We start from the raw sequence: 22,827 nt of genomic DNA, 5'->3' as shown, positions 1-22,827 counted from the left end.
TAAATAATAATAAGTAAAATTAATTTGAAATTTTCAAATATAAAACAAATTTATTATTATTTTTTATAGGTTACGAAAAATCTCAATTAAATATCATTATATTTTAATTTTTATAAAAAAAATATCGATACTAAAATAAATACCATGAATATTAATTATATTATTTAAAATCCTTAATTAAAGGCCTCAATACTTTTTTATTTAAACTAATTTTTTTAAAAAAATTTCAATAATTACACACTTTCCCTTAGTTTCTTAAATATAATTAGTCATTAATATTTAATACACTACAGAAAGGAAAAAAAAAAAAAAAAAAAAAAAAAGAAAAAAAAAAAAGACAACGGTTGCCACTTTCCCCTTCCCAGTCCCACTGGCATGTTATTACATTACCGGTACGGAAGTGGTTAGGAGTTGAGCTGCCCATCCAGCCGAACCGTTTTAAATTCTGAAACCAGACACACCAATTTCTTCTGACATCTCATCCTCAATTATTAACTATTATTAACTCACACTCCCTTCAAATATTCCTCTTCAATCTCGTCAATTTTGCACTCGTGTGTCCTAGATTTCTCTCCAATGGCTGCTTCCTTCTCACTTCCACGGCGCCTCTATCTCTCCCTTTACAATTGGACCCTTTTGTTTGGATGGTACAATCACTCACTCCTTCTATTATCATATCATATCATATATAACTCTCTTTGTCTCTTACTTAATTTGTGCAGGTGTCAAGTTCTTTATTTTGTTCTCAAGACATTGAAGGAATCGGGTCATGAACGTGTTTACAATGCAGCCGAAAAGCCTTTCCTTTTAGCCCAAACCGCTGCTCTATTGGAGGTACTTGGTGCAAAAAGTTTTAATCTTTTTTAACTATGGACACACCCTTTTGTTTGTTTTCTAGGAATTCTGGTGGGAATTATCTCAATCTTCTCTAACTTTTTGAATTTTTCGGTGTGGGGTTGTATTGAATGGTGTGCTAGTTGCTTCATGGTTTGGTAGGTGAGTAATCCTTTGCTCAATATGTGGGGTTATATGATTTATGAAGATGAAAAATCATGCAGGAGTTAGTTAGTTTGTTATGGAATTCCCTTTTTTTTTTGTATGGTGAAAAGGGCTGGTGAGGTCTCCAATCACATCAACATTGCCACAGATAGGTTCAAGGCTGTACCTGACTTGGGGCATCTTATGGAGTTTCCCTGAGGTGAAGAAAAAAATTGGACTTTTTCCCCCTTTTCTGTTGATTCCATTTAACTGTTTATTCAGCCTTTAGTCATAATCTTTTATTGAAAAGTTGCCCCATCTTTTAATGCCAGATTCAGTCTCATGTGCTTGTTACCTCTCTACTAATCAGCTGGTCTATCACAGAGGTAAGTCTTTCATGATTGCTCTTTCATGGGACACTCAAATTATCTGTCTGGCTTTTGTTATTTCTTTTTTTATATTAGCTAGCCTTAACAAATAAGTTGGCACTACACTTCCTGCACGAACATGATAATGCTTACTATATTTTCCCAATAAAAGGATGATTAAGATATCTTAAGGTTAACACTTACCACACTGAGGGCGACACCAAATTTTCCAATTTTTTGGTGTAATATGTACTTTCCCTTGATTTTACATTTCCTGTTTGTGACTACAATACTAGATGGGATAAAAAATTGCAAAATCCACTATATATTTATTACTTATATTAATGATTGAATAGGATTTCCATTGTGGAACCCATGGTATATGGGGATAAATTCCCTTATAAGAGTTGACTATTAAAACGAAGGAAACTATAATGTGTAGAGGGTGTTGGTAAACATTATGAGAGAGAGAGATGAAAGAGAGTTTTAGAGAATTCAGTAAATTGTATTATTGATTGAATGAAAAGATATCTGCAAGGATTACAATAAGCGTAAACCCTACAAAACCGGCTTGTAAGGTGAGGGTTGCTTTCCACTTATATACTATTCAATTGCCTAATCTCTAGTCGATATGGGACTTGGGTTTTTCCCAATACACCCCCTCACGTCCAGCACTATTGGGCTTGGTACGTGGATAAATGGTGGGTGGCCCTTTTTAATGATCTAGGATAGGCGGGACTTGGGTTTTTTCCCAATACACCCCCTCATGCCTATGGCACATGCATCAATGGTGGGTGGCCCATGTAAAGTGGATCTAAATGGCTCTGATACCATGTTAGAATAGTGGATTAAGCCTAACTCAACCCTACAAAACCGGACAAAAGAGTAGAGGAACGAATAGGGGACCGAAACACATTAGAACCAATTGAGGTAATGGATGTACCTTGGCCATTAGCCATAACAATGTGCTCAGCTCCAGTAAATTGAGCACTTTGAAGTAAATGTTGTGGATCGGGAGTAGCATGGTGTGATGCTCCTGAATCAGGAATCCAAGCTGTGGCTGTGTTCAGGACAGGAACAGGTCGCTGTGAAGAAGAGGCAGAGTTTGAACGAGCTTGCTGAGTGGCAGATGGAGTAGCTTGAAATGCAAAACCAGGTGGTATGAAGCCAGAATTGGGAAAAGTCGACCCAAAAGTCGACCCAAAAGAGCCACCTGATGGATATGTAGGCCACTGTGATGATCCTGGATGTCCAAAAACATTGGAAGATCCAGAAAAAGGTTGAATTCCAGTATTAGGAAGAAAGCCAAAGTTGTGAGAGCCATAGCCGGTTTGAGGTCCAAGACCAAAGCCAAAATTCTGAGGAGCATAACCATTCGGAGATCCAAATCCAAAAGAAGTGAAAGGAGAAACATTAGGACCAAATCGTTGATAGCAAGTTGAAGCTTCATGTCCTCTTTTATGACAAATCTGACACTGAATTGATGATCCACGGTTTCTGCCACCACGTGAACCACCACGACCACGTCCTCCATCACGGTTTTGACCAGACAAACCCGTATTGTAGCCACCCTGAGAATCAAAAGCTGGGTTCTGAAACATATTCTGCTGAGAGCTTGGCATTTGGGACTGCTGGAATGCCAGATTCGCACTTGGAGTTCCATTGACAGCTGAGGTAGTTTGAGCCAGATTTATTGTCAAAGGTTCTTGAATTACAGATGTTTTGACTTGTTCCAACCGCGCTTCTTGAGCAAGAATCATGGTTTCAATTTCACCAGGGGAGAGGGCATCATCACGACTGACAAACGCTGTGATTGTGGAGATTAACGAATCATAGTCACTTGGAAGACCTCCAAGAATGCATTCAGCATGCTCTCTGGAAGAAACAGGACTTCCAATTGAAGCAAGAATTTCAATTATAGTGCTTATTCGAAGGAGATACTCAGAACAGGTCCTGGTGCCTTTCTTGATGGTACGAAGTTCAAGTCGGAGCTGTGTGGCTTTAATTTTGGTGAGAGAGTGAAAATGCTGAAACACCATATCCCAGACCTGGTATGAATGACGACAGGAGACCACTCTTGCTTGGATGGAATCAGACAGGGTAGTCAAAAGCCAAGAGAACAGAAGAGAGTCCTTGCGATCCCACGTGGTGTATTCAGGGTTAACATTATTTGCATCACGGTCTTCACTGGTGAGGAATTTCATCGGAATTTTCGGATTAACAACAAACCGCTCAAGGTCATGAGCACGAATTACAGCTGTGACCTGTTGCTGCCAGGTCATGAAATTTTTCTCATCAAGTTTACAAGTTACACTTTGAGAAAAAGTGTGCGAGACAGTTGAGGAAGCCTGAGCAGAAACGGAAGCCATTGAACAAACGAAAACAGAGATGGAGACAAACGCGCAAGATTCTTCAAGAATCAACAAAGAACAGAGACGACGAAGAGAGGAAAAGAGACGCAGCCAAGCGCGACACGATCAAGCAAGAACGGCGCAATCAGGAACAAGGAATCAGCCAAAACACGATGAACGAGCATCAACGAAACGATTCCGAACACAGAAAAAGAGGACGACACAAACGCCCAAGGTTTGCCGTCGGAAACAATGAACTAACAAAAATTGCAATCAATCGCAGTCGTAGCGCGATGCGGAAGCAGGTACGAAGAACAACAAATCGTCGTATGCAAGAAGACTATCCGGACCCTAGCTCACGATGATACCATATGAGAGAGAGAGATGAAAGAGAGTTTTAGAGAATTCAGTAAATTGTATTATTGATTGAATGAAAAGATATCTGCAAGGATTACAATAAGCGTATATATAGACATAACCAACTTCTAACTAACTATATCAGTTAACTAACTTCAGTACACTTAATAAAGGTGTTTATTATTCTATTCTCTAATAAACATTTGACAGTTCAAGTCACTAATCCAGCAAGAAAAGGAAAAAGCTGAATTTAGCAGCTTTTTGCAAGCTATAGTGGCTGTACCATGATATAGGCTTCAAAACTGATTTTTACCCGTGAAACAATGTTGTTCACGAGTTTTTGGGCAAAGTTGTGATTTCTCCCCCATTTCCTAATGCATTTTATGCTTTGGAAACGTAACAAGATTTGAAACCCTTCTTCCTTGATTCCACAAAAAGTTACCTCTGTTTTGACTTTGTTTTATACCTCCCAGTTCACATTCTGCTAATTTTCATCTAATTTTTTATGTTCTTATTGTTCCTGACTAGATTGATGGTGACTGTGTTTGTAAAATGTGACTCATTATTTATCACGAAATTCTTTAATTTTAGGTCTTTTTTTTGAGTATTTATATGTGTAATATAAACTATTTAGTTTGTATTATAATATTTAAAATAGTGGCCATCCCACTTCTTGCTATCCCGTTATGGCTTTTCCAAAGCTGTCTGCTACATGCCACTAAGATTGATAAATATTGTTAGAGCTATAATTGCATCAAGTGAATATATATTGAACTGAGTATCCTGTCATATGCTATTTTTACGTTTGTGAATGCACATATATGTTTTCATTTTCTGGCTGAATTGGAATTGCTGGTCGTCTCTCTTTATAATGAATTTAGGAATCTAATAGAAACCTAGTGCTAACTGATCCTATCAGAATCAAATTATACAAATCATAAAATTCATGTTTCTGCTGCCAAAATTGTAGAGGCAATCTTAAGATGTCACAAAAAACCTGCTGCAAAGTGGACAAATGAAAATAGTGCAACTAGAGAAGTAGAGATTGACAATGCGAGTAACTAGTTACTTGAGCATGTCTGTCTTGCATAAAAATGTTTATGTATAGATTTGATGGTTATAACTTATATGAACCTATTAGTATGAAATTCAAAGAATTGGCTGGGGTGACAGCAAACCTTTTGGCTTGGTGCCCTATTTTCCTCTGTAATTCCTCTTGTTTACAGTTTCCATATCCCTTTGTTTCCATGAAGTCATTGATTGAAAAGATAAGTAGCAAAGTATTATAGAAGATTAATATTCATCTTCTTTATTGTTTCCGTGCAGATCATTCGCTATTCTTTCTTTGGCTTTAAAGAGGCTTTTGGATTTTATCCACCATGGCTTTTGTGGCTTAGGTATGAAGTATAGTACTGGGGAAATCATGGAGTATAGTACTGGGGCAATCATTTTCTTCTCTTGTATCAACTACTACAATTCTTCCTTTGCAGATATAGCAGCTTTATAATTTTCTATCCAATAGGCATAAGCAGTGAAGTTGGTCTAATATACATTGCCTTACCATTCATTAAGGTAAAGAATCTGAATAGCAAACCACAAAGCTTTTAGAATCGTAAGATCTAAAGCTGCAGGCTGTGTGTTGTCTTTGTTAATAATAAACATATATCTAAATCTTCTACCCTTATATATTAATCATTTAAAAAAGGGAAAGTTTTCCAAAAAGACTTCCTCAATACACTGAGGTATTGATGAAGTTTGTTCATAGTTGGTTGATATTTTGAAACCTTGAACCATCTACAACTTCATAGCATTTCTAAAATGATAATAGAGATATGATGGAGAATAGTTTATTACTTATGAAATACTCTGGTGGAAATATTTGATAAGCCGGTTTCTCAATAAGTTGGACTTTCAAGTTAATGACAGTGTTTTTCAGGCGTCTGAGAGGTATTGTATAAGGATGCCAAATAAATGGAACTTGTCAATCGATTACTTCTATGGAGCGATTTTTGCAATGGCAATCTACGTTCCAGGCATGAACAAAACATCTTTCTCACTGCTGATGATGTCCTTAGGCTAATATTTATTTCACTGATCCTATATTTTAACTGATTGAATGGGATAATATTATGCAGGTAGTCCCCACTTGTATACATACATGCTTGGACAGAGGAAGAAGGCTCTCTCCAAATCGAAGATAGAATAGTGCAACATCGGTAGTTTTCAATTATTTCGGGTGAAACATAGGATATATACACATCTCATATCCTGGTTTTGATCCATATGTAGGTATCAGGGAAACATGCATTTCTTGGTAATGTATCATTGAGAGGTAACATGCCAGAGATAAATAAACCAATTATTTTGTTCTTCGGTAGCATGGTGCGAAGCAGCTGCCTAGAGTTTACTGTAGTTTCTCAACATGAAACACAAATCGTAGTTCAAAACAATTTGGTAGAAAAGTGACAAGACATTAGCTATTAAAATGCATGAAACGAGTGTAAATGCTTACCACTAAAGAGCTCTGCGTTTCATGAGAAGATGCTATGCAATGATTGATTTGGAATTCGGGATGTTAATCGTGGGAAATAAAGGGGATAGGGAATGTCTATTGAACTTGGTAAATGTGAAAAGCTAGGAAAAATCAATTTTAAGGTAAGAAAGTATCAAGCAAATAGAGCCGGTTTAAAATAAAGCATTTCCATATACATATGAAGTCACAATTAGAAATACTATTTTTTTCTTAGAGAGGTTGATCTTGTGAAAATGAGTTCTACTTCCTCCTTATTAAAGTTAAAAATAAATAAATAAAGCATGTCTTGAACTTAGGGAGTTAATGAGTTGATTATTTAAAATATTGGGATTGATTTATTAAAAAAAATTAAATTTGAGTAATTTTTTTAAACGAGTTTAACTAAAAAATTGAGTTTGACTTATTAAAAAATTGTTTGAATTTGTATAGCTTGATTGTTCTTCTTTTTAGAAATGGTAACAAGATATTCTTTTTAACACTCTACTATTGATTAAAATTTATTAAAAACTATAAAATCAAGAAAAATTTGTTAATAAAAGGTGAAATATAGAAAATTTGTGATTTTCAAAAAGTTCAAAAGTGCTGCTATCATTTTTCTCTTGCTTATATGAAGATATTTTTCAACTATTTCTTAACAATATCAATTTTGTATTTAATAAATATTTAACACTAACAGAAATTTGTGTTCAGCATGGGTTTGTGGACTTCAAAAACTATTACATTTCTGTAATCTCGTAAAAAAAATTATAACTTATTGATGTGTACAAAAATGTTAAATCTATGTATTTTTTTTATCATATAAACTTAAACAAGCTATTCATAACTTTATATTTAATTAAAACAATTAAACTTGATAAAACATTTAAAAAGTTGAGCTATAATATTTCATGAATAGCTCAACTTTTTTTTGAACTTAAACTTTTGAACACACGTGTACTTTTAAGGCATTCTTACTTTAAATGAGCATTATCTTTGAGTGATATGCACTCCTTGTAACTATATAAAGGAATAAATTGTTTTAATACATTTAAAACTACTAAAGAAGTTTAAAAAGTAATAAATTTTAGACAAATATTTAAGATAATAACTCAAATAATAATAAAAATAAAGGGACTAAAGATACAAGAGATTTATAGAAAATTGGATAAGATTAAAAAAATGAAATGAAAATTTTGGAAGCTGAAGATGCCAACAAGAGAGGCTTTTTGATCCAAATTATGCAAAAAGGAAAAAAAAAATACGAAATAAATTTTAAAAAACAAATTACCATTTTAGGTGGTTTCTGCCACATATCAAAATCCTCTGTCTCCAACTCCTGTCCCCAAACCCTGTCCCTTCAATCATAAAATGTCATCTCAATTAGATTACTTTTAATTTTAATTTTGATTTTTAAAAAATGTAACCGATGGTGAAGAGCACGTAGCGAGACACGTGAGGGCCGGCGAAGTACCTCAACGTGAAAAGCAACATGCTCATCTAAGAGGCAGCGAGATCAGGTAAAACACCCACATTTCTCTCTCGCAACGTGGATTCACCGACACTGAGAGTTGCACTGACTTTTTCTTCTTTTTGTTTTTTTTCTTTTCCAGGTAAAGTGTGATAAGTAGCACCCGCATAGACCCTTAAACCATCGTCGTTTAATGGGTTTCTTGCGTGGAAAGGAGTTTCACGCGGGGTGTGGTGTGGGGTTAAGTTATGACGGTTACATTTTTTTAAAATCAAAATTAAAATTAAAAATAATCTAATTGAGATGGCATTTTATGATTAGAGGGACAGGGGTTGGAGATAGAGGATTTTGATCCTTCTGCCACATGGCATAAATGTTAAATGGCATAGAGGAATAGACGTTTTGTAAATGGACAAAACATGAATGGATGACACACGAGATCCCCTGCTCCATTTGTTTTCTGACGTACCTATCATGTCCACTTCAACTTTTGATTGACGTGACGCAAGAGCTCCCATGCGCTTTGCTTGTCGTTTAAATGGCGCATGGGAGTCCTGCTCCATCCATGTAACGTTAGAAAATATATGTAGATTTTATTAAGTTTAAATATATTAGTTAATATAATTTGATTAAATTTGTAGTAAGTTATAAAACAAAAAAAATAGATAAATTTTTGAAAAAATAAAAACTCCTTACATTTATATGAACTTAGGAATTCAACTCAAACAAAATAATTTAGGCATGCATTATGAATATTGTTGTCCAATTATAAATTAATATATAAAATAAATTATTTGATTTTATTTACCAGTAAATAAATTTTTTGATTGATATAAAATAGATTATTTTTAAAAATCATTCGTTTTTACGAACTCTAATTGGTTTAGTGTAAAAAAAATTTACAGTATTTTATTTGAATTAGTCATATTTATAATATTAAGTAAAATAGTCACATTTATAATATTCAATTGATACATATATTCAATTATTAAATTTAAACTATATAATTTTTAGATTTAAGATTTTAAATTTTTTAAATTTAAAGATAATTTAATTTCATAATGATTACCAAAATATCCATATTAATTTATAAAATTATCTTTCATTATTTTAAAAACTGAATAACTAAATCATATATATAGATTTTCAAGTAAAATAGGTACATTTATAATATTCAATTAAACACATATATTCAATTATTAAATTTAAACTATATAATTTTTACATTTAAGATTTTAAAATTTTTTAATTTAAAGATAATTTAATTTCATAATGATTATCAAAATATCCACATTAATTTATAAAATTTTCTTTCATCATTTTAAAAATTAAATAACTAAATCATATATACATATTTTCAAGTAAAATAGTCACATTATAATATTTAATTAAATACATATATTCAATCATTAAATTTAAACTATATAATTTTTACATTTAATAATTTAAAATTTTTAAATTTAAAGATAATTTAATTTTATAATGATTACCAAAATATCTACAGTAATTTATTAAATTTGTAAGACCCGCTAGGTCTCACACTATCTATAGTATTCAGATACAAGTATAAAATAAAATATTACTACTAAACAATAATATATATAACGAGAATACACAACTAAAAAGTCTCATAATATATATAACTGAAAGTAGGGAATAATACCCTATACAACAATTAGGTAGTCAAAAACTATCAATCAACTAAATACAACGTCAGCTCTCCTCTTGAGTCCCAACCAAAAAGAAGCTCACCCAGTCTAGCAAAGCACCTAATCCTGATCTGCTCGCATACCAAGGTATGGTCATCATAATCCCAACCACATAGGGAAAACACGCTAGGGTAAACTCACAACAATAATCATAAAAAAATAGCATCAACATATAATAAACAGCAATAGAATTCTACTTTTAACTTGCAACTTAAAGCAACACAACATCTACAATAATAGATATACAATATCATCTACTAACAACAACATTTTCAACACATCGCATTTTATTCAAATTGCCCGCTTGTAATCGGTATAGCTCGGTCTGACCCCTATACCGTGGTCGCTTCATACACGTGTGCCTCGACCTTGCCCACACACGGGACCAACCAAGTCCTAAAGGAGAACAACACATCATCCACTCCAAGGGACAACTTTCCAAGGATAGTTTTTAAACAAATTGGGCTCTTAGCACTAGTATAAAAGACCCCTTTTACGTCGGGTATTTGAAGCCTTTTACGTCGGAAAAGCATCAGACGTTAATACGGGAGACGTAAATTTACGTCGCCTGTCAAAGACGGCGTAAATTTATGTCGGAGATTTAGCTAGCCAGACGTAAAAAGGGGCCCAAAAACATGCCATAGTTTACGTCGGACATGGTCTTGTCCGACGTAAATTCTGTTATTTTTTTTAAACGTTTATTGTTTTTTGATATACCCAATACCTGCATATATATATAGTCCAGAATATCAAACCTAAACCAGACAGTCCATAATAGAAATTCAAATTATATTTCAAAATTGAATGACAAAAAGAAAATAATATATAAATCTTAAAAAGCATAAATTATGACAATGTAAATCCTATTATCCTAAAAAAGCTATAAAACATATGTTTGTCAATGCTATCAAACTATAAACATAATATTTAACTAACCAAACTTAGAAATCTAACTATTATATACTTTGAAGAAAAAAAGTTGCCTATTGTTCTCTTATCTTGATGATCTCATCTTCGGGCAATGGAGATGGATCTTGAAAGACCTGAAACATTAATTTAAGTGTCATTAATATGCAATGTTAATTATCGTAAAGGTAAATATACTTAAATAAATTTTGATATGAATTACCTGCGCCCAAGAATCAGTAATACCCGCAGAAACAATGGCTTTCATCCAATACATGATGTAATAGCCACATTCAAATGAGTCTTGTTGCTTATTACACTAAAATGAGAAACAAATAACTATTATTTCCAAAGTCAATAAATTTAAATATTATTGCCTGTATTAATTAATTTGCTAACCTTAGGGTATATGAAGTGTAATGTCTTTGATGATCTGCTTCTTCCACTTAAAATATTAGCTCCAGACACGATTCTAATTAATTGAAATAAAAACCGATGTTAGCCAATATATATAATTACAGTTTTAAAAGATAATGAAAAATTTTAGTTACCCTTGTAATTGACTTTTAATTTCGTGGCTTGGTTTTCGATGTAGTGAACAAAACCACACCACGGTGTATTCCTTAGGAATGATTACCATTAACTGCCAATGAGACCTACATTGTATGACAAACAAATTAGGTATAAAATTACCATGATTAAAAAACCAATTAAAAATCTAACCCGTCAATGTATGGAGCCATGTATATATCTCTTCATGAGTCACTCATCCATGTTTGCATATATTGCTGGATATGGACCTGAGTGTTTCCTGATTTTTGGATAGATTGAGGCTCAATAAATCCATATATTTCTGCTTGTGCTTGCTCCACACTCAATTTGTCCATGTACCTAACACAAATAATTATTATAAGTTAAATGTAATTATTGTAAATTTAGACTCATAAAAGAAAATATGACTTACATGGCCCACAGCTGTATGATAGATATATTTAACATGGAGTTTCGCCCAACAATCTCTAATGCATCAGGCAGGGATATGTATAGTGGAACATCAGAGCTATCAACTCCAAAAACTCTAATGTCCCACTGCAATTGAATTGGTTTCTTCTTTAATCGTGGTAATATGGATAGAAGCCTAGATATGGGATCATCCTCAGCTTCTGCGATATTAGCATGATCAACATGAGGTTCTCTCATGACCTCCTTACCACGATTTATAAAATCCTAAAGAAATAATCAAAATTAGTTAAACAATAATAGAATTATAAGAATATAAAAGAGTAATAATAGTATTACCTTTGCCCGTTCTGAAAGCGGCATGACCAAACGCTTTGGCCAAGCTAAGAATGTGCAGTTGCCTGCCCCACTAGTTGAACCTCTGTATTGGGCAAAGGCACTGGAGTAGCAGCATCTTGAACTTGGTCAACCACAACCCGTGTCCAGTCTGGCTGTAGAGGGACACCATGAATGGTTGAGCCACCCTCAAATACTCGGCCAATAGCCACTAACCGTGGGGGGTCATCCTCAACATATAACTCACACTGGTTTGGTACATTAGTGTGAGTGTGTTTCGCTAAGGGATCTGGAGCAGCACAACTCCCTTTAGTGCTGACTCGAACACCATCATGAGCAACTGCAGTCTGTTGCTAAGAACGAGCCAGAAGTTCAAACTTCTGTTCAAACTCTTCTCGAATGTTCTTCAATTTCTCTTCAAACTGCATCTCCATTCTCTGCATAGCCTCTTGACTACAAGAGTCAACAGTGCTCCTCGATGATCGTGCACCAAAGAAATCTCGGTGGCTCTAAGAACCACCAACACCACGCACACGACCTCCGTGCTCTGGCCTTCCTATGGCCGTTGCGAGGATATCATCCCGAGCATGGGAAACAAATGAGCCCTGGGTGGTCTGCTCAACTAAACCCTCTTGCAACATATTAACAATAAGTATACCCTAAACTACACTTATGAATTAAATGAGTTGAAATGAAGTGTCTTAGTTTGTATATTTTTACTTACTATTTTATCAGCAACGACCCTTGCAGACTCAGAAGTTATTTGCTCATCTAATTTTGTCCGGGCTGCTATCCACATCTCATGGCGGGGAGGTGACTCAACCCCTGCTGCCTCTGCCCTAGCCTTCTTCATTTCCTTTTTTTTCTTTCATATCCCCCTCTTGACAATAAATGGGGTGCATCATTCTTGCTCTGTCGTTCTTGGGCAGCTATTCTTTTGGCCTGCAATAATACAAAAAAGAAAATGAGATTAATTAAAATATACCTTAAGTATTTGTGTCAATGTAAGAGTTATCAATAACTAACCTGCCAAGAAGGGTCCAATCGAGTGGCACGAAATTGCATCCACTCCTCATCAGTGATCTGGTACTTTAGACAGGGAGTCTCATTTTGTCGCTCTCCAAATACATACTCCTGTGTCAAGAAAGTCTTGAAGTCTCTCCATCTGGTGGCAAGGGCAGATAACATCTTCCTCCTCATGACCTCAGTGTTGGGAATGTCAAAATTTTGCTATGAAAATAACAACAATTAATAAATAATATATTTAAGTTATATAATATTGAAGGGATGTGAAAGTATATACCTGAATATCCTGCCACATGAGGTTCTTGTCAGCCTCCTGAACGTCATCCCATGATGGAATGATAATAGAAACATGTCGTCGAGCTAGGACTCCCAAATAGCTCTTAAACTTGGCAGCATTTGGGCCTGACGCCTTGCTAGAACGAGGATCCACCTCAACAGGTGTCCTCTCCTTAGCAATGCGTCCAACTGTCAACGCAGACAATCGGGTGACAGATCTACCTTCCCTCCTTCCACTGCCAGACCCTGAATCCTCCATAATCCTGAAAAAATTAAACTCTCATTATTAAAATAACGAATTAACTTAATAGACAAATAAAGTAAAAAAGATAATAACAATATAGCAACAAAAAAACTAATAAAAAAACAACGAATACAAAAATAGAAACCTATTAGGTTGGAATGTTTTCCCATATTCCTTCATCATGATCACTTCGAATAGCATGTATTTCGTCTACTTCATTGTCCGCAATAGGACCAAATGATCTGCTTGAGAAAGACGGTGTCTCATGCATATCTAGAGACTCATCTTCGTGAGTTTCATGCATGGTTCTTCCTTCGAGGACCACTGACCATTTGTCATTACATGGATCCCTGACATAAAAAATTTGTCTTGCTTGATATGCCATAATAAAAGGTTCATCCTTATAACCAACCTTATTCAAATCAACCAAAGTAAATCCTAAATCATCTGTCCACACACCCATATTGCCATCAACCCATTTACACTTGAACACAAGCACTCTAAATGTAACATAATCAATTTCCCATATGTCTTGTATGACTCCAAAATAACTCATGAATGTTGTAATGGGATTTTTATCTTTAGAACTAGCAAAGTGCACAGCCTCAGCCTGAATTGTAACCCCACTGTTTTGTACTCTACTTTTGTCATCTTCTGTCTTTGTATAGAAACAATATTTGTTAATGTCATACCCACCAAATGTAATGACATCGTTGTTAGGCCCACGCGCGAGTCTCAAAAGTGTATCAGAAGCATTAACCTCACCGTAAACCTTTTTCTTAAACCAAGCTAAGAAACTCTTGTTATGTTCATTCAATACCCATTTCTCATTCATTCAGGGGTGTGCTATCTTGATTTCATCTATGTGTTCAGATATGTAAGGAATTACTTCATCAGTGTTGTTCAATACGTACAAATGTGCTTGGTCAACTTCTGTTCAACTCACAGTTCTAATCTTTAAGCTTCGAGTACCCTTACCAAATTGTTTCCCATCATGTCGAGTCTTGGGAATTCCTATTGGTTCTGATTTCGACATGTAGCCTGAACAAAATTCAATGGCTTCTTCTGCAATGTACCTCTCCACAATAAAGGCTTCTGGGCAGTATTGATTCTTGACATATCCTTTTTAAGATCTTCATGTATCTCTCAACAGGGTACATCCATCTAAGATAAACCGGGCCACACAATCGAATCTCCCTAACCAAATGAACAATCAAATGCACCATGATATCAAAAAATGAAGGTGGAAAATACATTTCCAATTGACACAAGATTGTGATTGCTTCATTTTCTAACTCATCTAACTTTACAGGGTCAATTACTTTGTTGCAAATGGCATTGAAGAATAAACACAATCGAGTAATAGCAACTCTAACAGAAGATGGTAAAATGTTACGAATAGCCACAAGCAAAAGTTGTTGCATTAAGACATGACAATCGTGAGACTTTAAACCAATTAACTTCAAATCTTGCATAGACACCAGACTCTTAACATTTGAGGAGTACCCTTGTGGAACTTTCACACTATGTAAGCACTCACAAAAGCTTTTTTTTTTCTTCTTTTTTTGATAGAGTATGACAAGCTGAAGGCAAGTAAGTGCGTTTTCCAATAGACTGAGGATGTAACTCAAAACATATACCCATGTCCACCAAATCTTGTCGTGCTTTCACTCGATCTTAAGTCTTTCCTTTGATGTTTAGCAATGTCCCAATTACACTATCACAAACATTTTTCTCCACATGCATCACATCTATGCAGTTTCTAACATCTAGCTTGCACCAATAAGGAAGATTAAAGAATATTGATCGTTTCTTCCAGATATTTTTCTCAGTTGACTTCTTTTGCGTCTTTCCAAACATAATGTTAATGTCCTTCACCCGCTGATATACTTCTTCACCATTGCGCGGTGTCGAGGCAATTTCATCCTCCTGACATCCATTGAATGCTTTCTTCAATCTACGGTATGGATGACTACGAACAAGAAACTTACGATGCCTAGTGTACGCAGTCTTTTGCCCATGTTTCAATTGGGTATAACTTGTGTTTTCTTCACATATAGGACATGCATAATGACCCTTCACACTATACCCACTCAAGTTACCATATGCTGGAAAATCATTTATTATGCAAAATAACATTGCACGCATGGTAAATTTTTCTTCACGATATGCATCAAAGACCTCCACTCCTGTATCCCACAACATTTTCAAGTCATCAATCAATGGACTAAGATACACATCTATGTCATTTCCTGGTTGTCGGGGTCCTGATATCATCATAGACAACATAATATACTTTCTCTTCATGCATAGCCAAGGAGGCAAATTGTAAATGACCAACAAAACTGGCCATGAACTGTGTTTACTACTTAAGTTCCCATAAGGATTCATGCCATCTGTAGCTAGACCAATTCTCAAGTTTCTGGACTCTGCACCAAATTCTGGAAATGTTTCATCAATCCTCTTCCATTGCGGAGAATCAGCTGGATGTCGAAGAAAATTGTCACATTTTCTACCATTTTCATGCCATGTGAGGTTTTTTGCATCCTCTTTAATGACAAACAATCTTTTAAAGCTAGGTATTATTGGCAAATACCATAAGACCTTAGCAGGAGGACCCTCTATTTCTTCCTCACCATTACTTCCATCAATTTTCTTTTTGAACCCCGACAATCCACATGTCGGACACACTTTCAGTGTAGCAAAATCATTTGTATACAATATGCAATCATTAGGGCACATGTGTATCTTCTTATACTCCAAACCCATTGGACATAGTATCTTTTTTGCCTCATAGTTGCGATTAGGTAACGTGTTATCTTCTGGAAGCATCTCCTTCAACAACTCCAACAATTCTATGAAACTTTTATCAGTCCAGCCATTTCTTGCTTTTAAACTAAACAATCTTAAAGTTGTCGATAATCTTGTAAACATACTGCATCCTGGGTACAATGGTTGCTCAAAATCAGACTTTAAGGTATCATACACATGTGCTCTTTCAAAATTTTCTTCACCAACATCACGTATCATCTATTCTAAGTTATCGTCCATCCCTTCAAAATTTTCAGTTGTTGACACTGTTCGAATGTCTAATATTTCTCCGTGCCATGTCCATACTATATAACTCTTCACAATACCATATAAACAGGTGATCACGTATTTCTCCAACTTCTTGACGTATCTGATTCAAACAATGAACACGTGGACAATAATATGCCCCTTTGATGGGTTTCCCATTTTCTCTTGCAAATTCCAAGAACTCTTCAACTCCATTTCTGTACTCTTGACTAATGCGACTTGCATTCATCCAACTTCGATTCATTATCTATATATTAACACAAATTAACTATTCACTCAGTTATTCATAATTTTTCTAACCTAAACTACAACCCTAAAAAGTCGATACTAATTTCGGATAAAATCCATAAATATTTCTACTAATACGATGGTAAACTAAAAGTCAATGCCTAAAAAAGTCCATCTTTAATGCATCTGGAACGGCCCGTACTGAAACCAGAACGGTCCGTTCCAGATCAACAATTTACAAAACAAAACATTTAAGCACAACGGCCCATTCTACAAGCAGTACAACCCGTTCTGCAAGGATAATGGGCCGTTCTGCAAGGAGAACGGCCCGTTCTACAAGCAGTACGGCCCGTTCTACTTGCAGAACGGCCCGTTCCACATGACAAATAACAGAAAATATAAAAAAAATTGCGTAGAGAATAAAATTACCTCAAACGTGTAATGTGCAGACTTAGGAACTTATAAACGTGCAATGTGGAAACAAATGCAGTTGGAGACTTAGAGAATATAAGAGAAGAAGTGAAGTAGTTTTCGTAAACAATGGGAGGCGCGGGAAGAGAAATGGAACGTTGGGGGTTTTGGGGGGAAATTTACATCGGACATGGGGGTGTCCGACGTAAGTTAGATAATCTACATCGGCTGCTTAGCTGTCCAACGTAAATTTTCTAATTTACGTCAGACCCTCCTATGTCCGACGTAAATTTCCCCCTCTATATTTACGAAATTGCCACCGCGTTTTTACAACATCGGGTGTTCCACTTTCCGACGTAAATAAGGAGACGTAGTAACCCCTTTTTCCACTAGTGTAGAGCACCACAACTATCTCAATTCGCATAATGGGATGAGTAACTTTGAAAACTTCTCCTCTAGTCCTAGTGATCAACATCTCATCACAACACAATCAGATAGTATTTATCACAATAGCTCAACTATCAACTCATTCATACAACATTATATACAACATGAATGCAACAACCCATGCAACATCAACGAATGTGTCGTCACATATATACAACTAGGAGATCTCCAACAACTTAGGTTGAGCAGTCTAGGTGGCATAAACCCTACCGAATCCAACATTTGACCTATCTCAACCAGGTCAGGTATAGGACATCTTAGGAACTTTAAAGAGAACCAGGTATAGATAATAATAGGCGATTACTCGGGTGTGCCACTTAGACTCGGAGGTCCAGTACTACTGTCAGGACAGAAGGGTTTGGGTATGAGCCTATCACGGCCTTGGCTAGCATCACCAATCGACATATGGAGTTAGCCCACCCACTTTCCTCCAAGTACCACGCACCCTCCAGTACCTAGTCAAAGACTACATCTTTAACTAGATACCTTACTCAAATTGGTCATTCAACCATGACATGGATCGACTACTTCCATGTCGCCCACACAATACAGAGGGATTCAACTTTAAAACAATTTTCAACTTATCACCTTAGTACTATGTATCTCAACCTAGGACATATATCTTCGCCATATGTCCCCAACTTTTCAACTTTACAACAATAGGCAGCTTTACAATTTTACGATAATAGACAACTTTACAACTTTACAACCATAAGCATCATAACAACTTTACAACTATAAGCATCATAACAACTTTACAACAATAGGCATCTTTACAACAATAAGCAACTATAGTCATCAATCTCAACTTTAACAACTTTAAGGCAACTTTCAATTTTACAGCAATAGGCATCTTTATACTACTTAATTAAACAACTAGAACAACTATAGTCATTACAATATCAACTTAATGCAACTTAACAACTTTAAACAACTTTACAACAATAGTCTACTTCAACATATACATCTCGAATTATTAATAATTCAATGATAGACAACATGTAAACAACTTAGTTTCATAAACCACACAACCTATAAACAACTTAAGCCAACAACTACTCAACTCATCTTCATCAGGCAACTTAACAACTTTACAACCTTATAAACAACTTCAACAATATACAACATATTCAACACAAATTACAAATCAACCAACATATTTAAAGCTCATCTATCATGCCAACTTACACAATGTAAACAACATAAAGCAACTTAAGCACCTAACAACTCAACCATTTCAACAAAAAAATACAATGCATAAAGCTTCCTTAACTTGAATATTGGCTCCAAATAGCCAAGAATTCGGGAATAAGAAAAACTTTCCTCCGAGCTCAACTCCTGAACTTCAATCCTTCAAAATCAAACTTTCTAGCGGACCAAAGTCCTTCTCTCTAAACTTCTCTCCCTTTTTCTTTCCCTTTCTATCCCCCCTTAACGTCTATTTATAGAGGTGAGGAGTGGCCAAAACGGTCCGTTTCGAATCTAGAGTGGCCCGTTCTGGGCTCCTTCATGATGTGTGAAATTCACATGCAGAACAACCCGTTCTGAAACCAGAACGACCCGTTCTAGCACGTCTAGAACGGCTCGTTCCCAAACCAAAACGACTTGTTACGGAGTTGAATTTAACTCACAACAATCACGTTTGGAACGGCCTGTTCCACTCTAAGATTTATAGGCCAATTTAGTATTTTGGAATGGCCCATTCCAATTTGGGAACAGCCCGTTCTAGGCTACTAAATCACCTATCGCCTTCTGAAATACTTACTGCATTACAAAATTGTCTTTCATCATTTTAACAATTAAATAACTAAATCATATACATATTCAAGTAAAATAGGCACATTTATAATATTCAATTAAATACATATATTTAATTATTATATTTAAACTGTATAATTTTTATATTTAAGATTTTAATTTTTTTAGTTTAAAGATAATTTAATTTAATATATTATAACAATTTTAACAATTATTTTTAAATTAACAGATAATTATCTACATATATTTTAAAAACATATATTATATTTCTTAAATTTATAATATACAATGAATTTTAAAAAAAAAAATTATATATTTACTTGTAAGAAATTTGCAACAATAGATGTAAAATTAAATTTAGTTATCTAACCTACAAAATAACACAAAAAATTATTCAAAAACATAAAGAAATAAACAAGAAATTATAAGCAAAAAAAATAACTTATAAGAGTAAGGGAAGAAGGAGATTGGAAATGAGAGAAGAGGGTGAAAATAAATTTATAGAGGAGAAGGGGAACAAGACGTGCAGAGGAGAAGGGACGTTACATAGATGGAGTAGGGGTCTCCATGCGCTATCTAAAAGACAAGCAAAGCACAAAGAGCCCCAGGTTACGTCAGTCAAAAGCTATTTGGGTCAAAAAGATGGAGCAGGGGGTCACGTTCGCCATCCATTCACATTTTGTCCGTTTACAAAACGTTTGTCCTCTTGCACCATTAAACAATTCTGCCAAGTGGCAGAAACCTCCTAAAACAGTAAAAAAAAAATTATTTCATGTATTTTTTCTTTTTAATTTATTTGGGTCAAAAATCCCAACAAGAGATATAGTCACTTATTATTGATGACTATTTTGTGTATAATTTTTGTTATGGTCAATTGTTGATAGCATCAAAATATGTTGGAAATAAAATATCATATAACTGAGGATTTAGAATGTGTTTGATTTATTGTTTGCACACATTCTAACTCAATTGAAAGAGAAAAAAAAACATATTAAAATATTTTTTTAGTTGTTATAGTTTCATTTACTTTATATTTTAATTTTTATAGTTTAAAATAATTTTTTAATTTACATATTTATTTTTTTAATTCTTTTTAATTTTTACAATTTAAGATAAATTATTTTAATCCTTATTTACAATTTTTTTTAATATTTAGTTCTCATTGGATTTCTCCTAAAGTTTTACATTAAAATAGGTACATTAGAAACAAAGAAAGTGAAAATTTAGTTTAGTTTAAATACAAATTTAAAATTCAATGTAAGTTTAAATAGGTTATGAATATATTGCTGGGATTAGATCATCTACTCGTTTATTTTGTAATGGAGTTTCAAAAATTAAGCAATTTATTTTGGGCCTTTATCATTTTTTTTTATAGATTTATTAGGATTGTTATTGGTTGTAATTTTTAATTATATTGGTATGAATTTTTTATTTTTATTTTTTTAGAAAATTATTGATTTTTCATTTATTCGACAAGGGATCACAATAATTTTTTTTAACGATTTATGTTTTGTGTTGAGATTAAATTAGTAAATAGAATGTCTAATCTTGTAGCAATTTTAAATCAACCATTTGATGTCAAATGTGGCATATGAATAAAAATCATATGGGATAATTTTTCCATGCCATACAACGTCATACATGATTTAACGTTATACATCATCATTTAATAGAATAAGGTTAATCTCAAGGTTGATATTGTTGAAAAAAAAGACATAAATTTCCTTTCATATAATAGCTACAATTAGGGATATAAAATTTCATTAAAAAAATAAAAACATATTTAATCTATTAAAAAATCATGTTTAATTTTTTTTTAACCTTGAGAATCTACCCTTTCACTTCTATTTAGTAAATTAGTATTTTAATTTGTATAAAATGTATAATAAATTTTTTTATAAATAAATTTTTAATATATTAATTTTTTAACGTATAAATTATGTTATAATTAAACTTTGCATGTTATATTTGTAATTAATATATAATATGTTATTATATTTTACCTTAACTGCAAATAAAGTTCATGTATTCTATTTCGCGTAACTAGTTGAGCTATTACAAGTTTCTCAATTAATGAACTTTTTTTCTTGTTGTTGTGATATTTCATACGATTTAAAAAAAAATTATCAAACTTTCGAGTGCCGTAGGAAGTAATGTTGAGATTTAACTTGTCTTAAGAATACATAAATAACTTATTTATTGAATAACCATGACTCTTTATGTTTTTTTAATTATCACATAAATATATTTCTTTTCAAATTTTTTTATTTCATTAATATATATATATATATATATATATATATATATATATATATATATATATATATATATATATATGCGCAGACATCCACTTACTAAGTTTATCTAAAATTTATTTAACTTAATAACTCATGTTATTCATTAAATTTTAACAATATGATCATTTAACTAAAAATTCTTAATTTATAGTTCAAATTTGTAAATTTTTAAAAAATTTAAAAATTATTTAATATTTTACTTTATTAATTTAAACTGAATATTTTATATATCAATTTTTGAATTAATAAAATATGATATTGAACAGTTTTTTTTTTTAATTTGTAGACTTAATCTGTGCATTAAAAAAAATTAAATTCAACAATTGAATTATTAAAATTTTATGTAAAATATAAGTTATTGAATAGAATAAATTTATATAGTATTATTCTTAAAATAAGTAAATCTATCATATTTCTTTCTTTTATATATATATATATATATATATATATAAAATGTGTGTCTTTTCATCTATTGAAAGGATTTAAATATTATATATATATATATATATATATATATATATAAATTAATTATTGATGGAAGAATATGTCTACTCATCATAGAATCAACTTTTATATTTATAAAGAGAACAATTAATGTTTCATTGGTAAGATAGTATACTCATGAAAATAGATGGGTAATTTTATCTAATAGTTTAAAAACTTTTCGGTTTATATAATATTCAATTTAATCCATATTTATAAAATGTAACAAGAAATAGAAAGATGTTATATGGGAAAAAAAAATATTTGTGATACATAGTTAAAAAAATAAAATAAAAAATAATTTACAAAATTATTGGAAACATTTTAACAATAGGATGACAACTTAGACAAAAATAAAAATGTCGTAATAGCTATTATAATGACTAGAAAAAACAGTTTTATGTTCGCATCTTCTCTTATATTTTAAAAAAAAAATAGTGGGTGGTTTATCTAACAATATGAGTAATTTTAAGAGGTGTAATGGATTAAGTCGAACGAATATTTTAATATGAAAAGTTTTGTAAATTTTAATAGATTTTAAAATATTTTTAAAAAATGTAATGACTTTAAAAAAAATAAAAGACTTTTAAAATATAAATTTTAATCAAAATCTTATAATTCAGATTTTAATATA

The 22,827-nt window shown here is 33.0% G+C and overlaps 2 protein-coding genes across 2 annotated transcripts; one reads left to right on the top strand and one right to left on the bottom strand.

Moving 5' to 3' along the window:
* The first annotated feature begins 366 nt into the window (after positions 1 to 366).
* Positions 367 to 6,434, top strand: LOC109818376 (very-long-chain (3R)-3-hydroxyacyl-CoA dehydratase PASTICCINO 2A). Its single transcript, XM_020383820.3, has 9 exons — positions 367 to 647; positions 723 to 834; positions 978 to 996; positions 1,110 to 1,198; positions 1,311 to 1,364; positions 5,381 to 5,451; positions 5,545 to 5,626; positions 5,991 to 6,087; positions 6,190 to 6,434. The coding sequence occupies exons 1-9, from the start codon at positions 577 to 579 to the stop codon at positions 6,258 to 6,260; spliced, it is 666 nt and encodes a 221-aa protein (XP_020239409.1). The 5' UTR covers positions 367 to 576; the 3' UTR covers positions 6,261 to 6,434.
* A 6,213-nt stretch (positions 6,435 to 12,647) lies between these two features.
* On the bottom strand, positions 12,648 to 13,868 carry LOC145957726 (uncharacterized). The gene is made up of 3 exons (XM_083074143.1): positions 13,249 to 13,868; positions 12,972 to 13,175; positions 12,648 to 12,887 (listed from the first exon to the last, which is right to left on the bottom strand). The coding sequence occupies exons 1-3, from the start codon at positions 13,504 to 13,506 to the stop codon at positions 12,795 to 12,797; spliced, it is 555 nt and encodes a 184-aa protein (XP_082930269.1). The 5' UTR covers positions 13,507 to 13,868; the 3' UTR covers positions 12,648 to 12,794.
* Positions 13,869 to 22,827: the final 8,959 nt, after the last annotated feature.

This window comes from Cajanus cajan, chromosome 5 (assembly GCF_000230855.2).
Source record: "Cajanus cajan strain Asha chromosome 5, NIPB_CcT2T_4, whole genome shotgun sequence".
Classification (NCBI taxonomy): Eukaryota; Viridiplantae; Streptophyta; class Magnoliopsida; order Fabales; family Fabaceae; genus Cajanus; species Cajanus cajan.
Note: the sequence above shows the minus strand (reverse complement) of the source record. Positions and strands in the feature narration are given on the sequence as shown.

What these genes read in the sequence shown, in the direction of transcription:
- LOC109818376 (XM_020383820.3), top strand. Translation starts at nt 577, where the DNA reads ATGGCTGCTTCCTTCTCACTTCCACGGCGCCTCTATCTCTCCCTTTAC. An exon ending in TCTTATGGAGTTTCCCTGAG is followed by an intron (nt 1,199 to 1,310) that starts GTGAAGAAAAAA and finishes TTTTAATGCCAG; the next exon opens with ATTCAGTCTCATGTGCTTGT. An exon ending in CCATGGCTTTTGTGGCTTAG is followed by an intron (nt 5,452 to 5,544) that starts GTATGAAGTATA and finishes CTTCCTTTGCAG; the next exon opens with ATATAGCAGCTTTATAATTT.
- LOC145957726 (XM_083074143.1), bottom strand. Translation starts at nt 13,506, where the DNA reads ATGGAGGATTCAGGGTCTGGCAGTGGAAGGAGGGAAGGTAGATCTGTC. An exon ending in TCATGTGGCAGGATATTCAG is followed by an intron (nt 13,176 to 13,248) that starts GTATATACTTTC and finishes TTATTTTCATAG; the next exon opens with CAAAATTTTGACATTCCCAA. An exon ending in GATTGGACCCTTCTTGGCAG is followed by an intron (nt 12,888 to 12,971) that starts GTTAGTTATTGA and finishes GTATTATTGCAG; the next exon opens with GCCAAAAGAATAGCTGCCCA.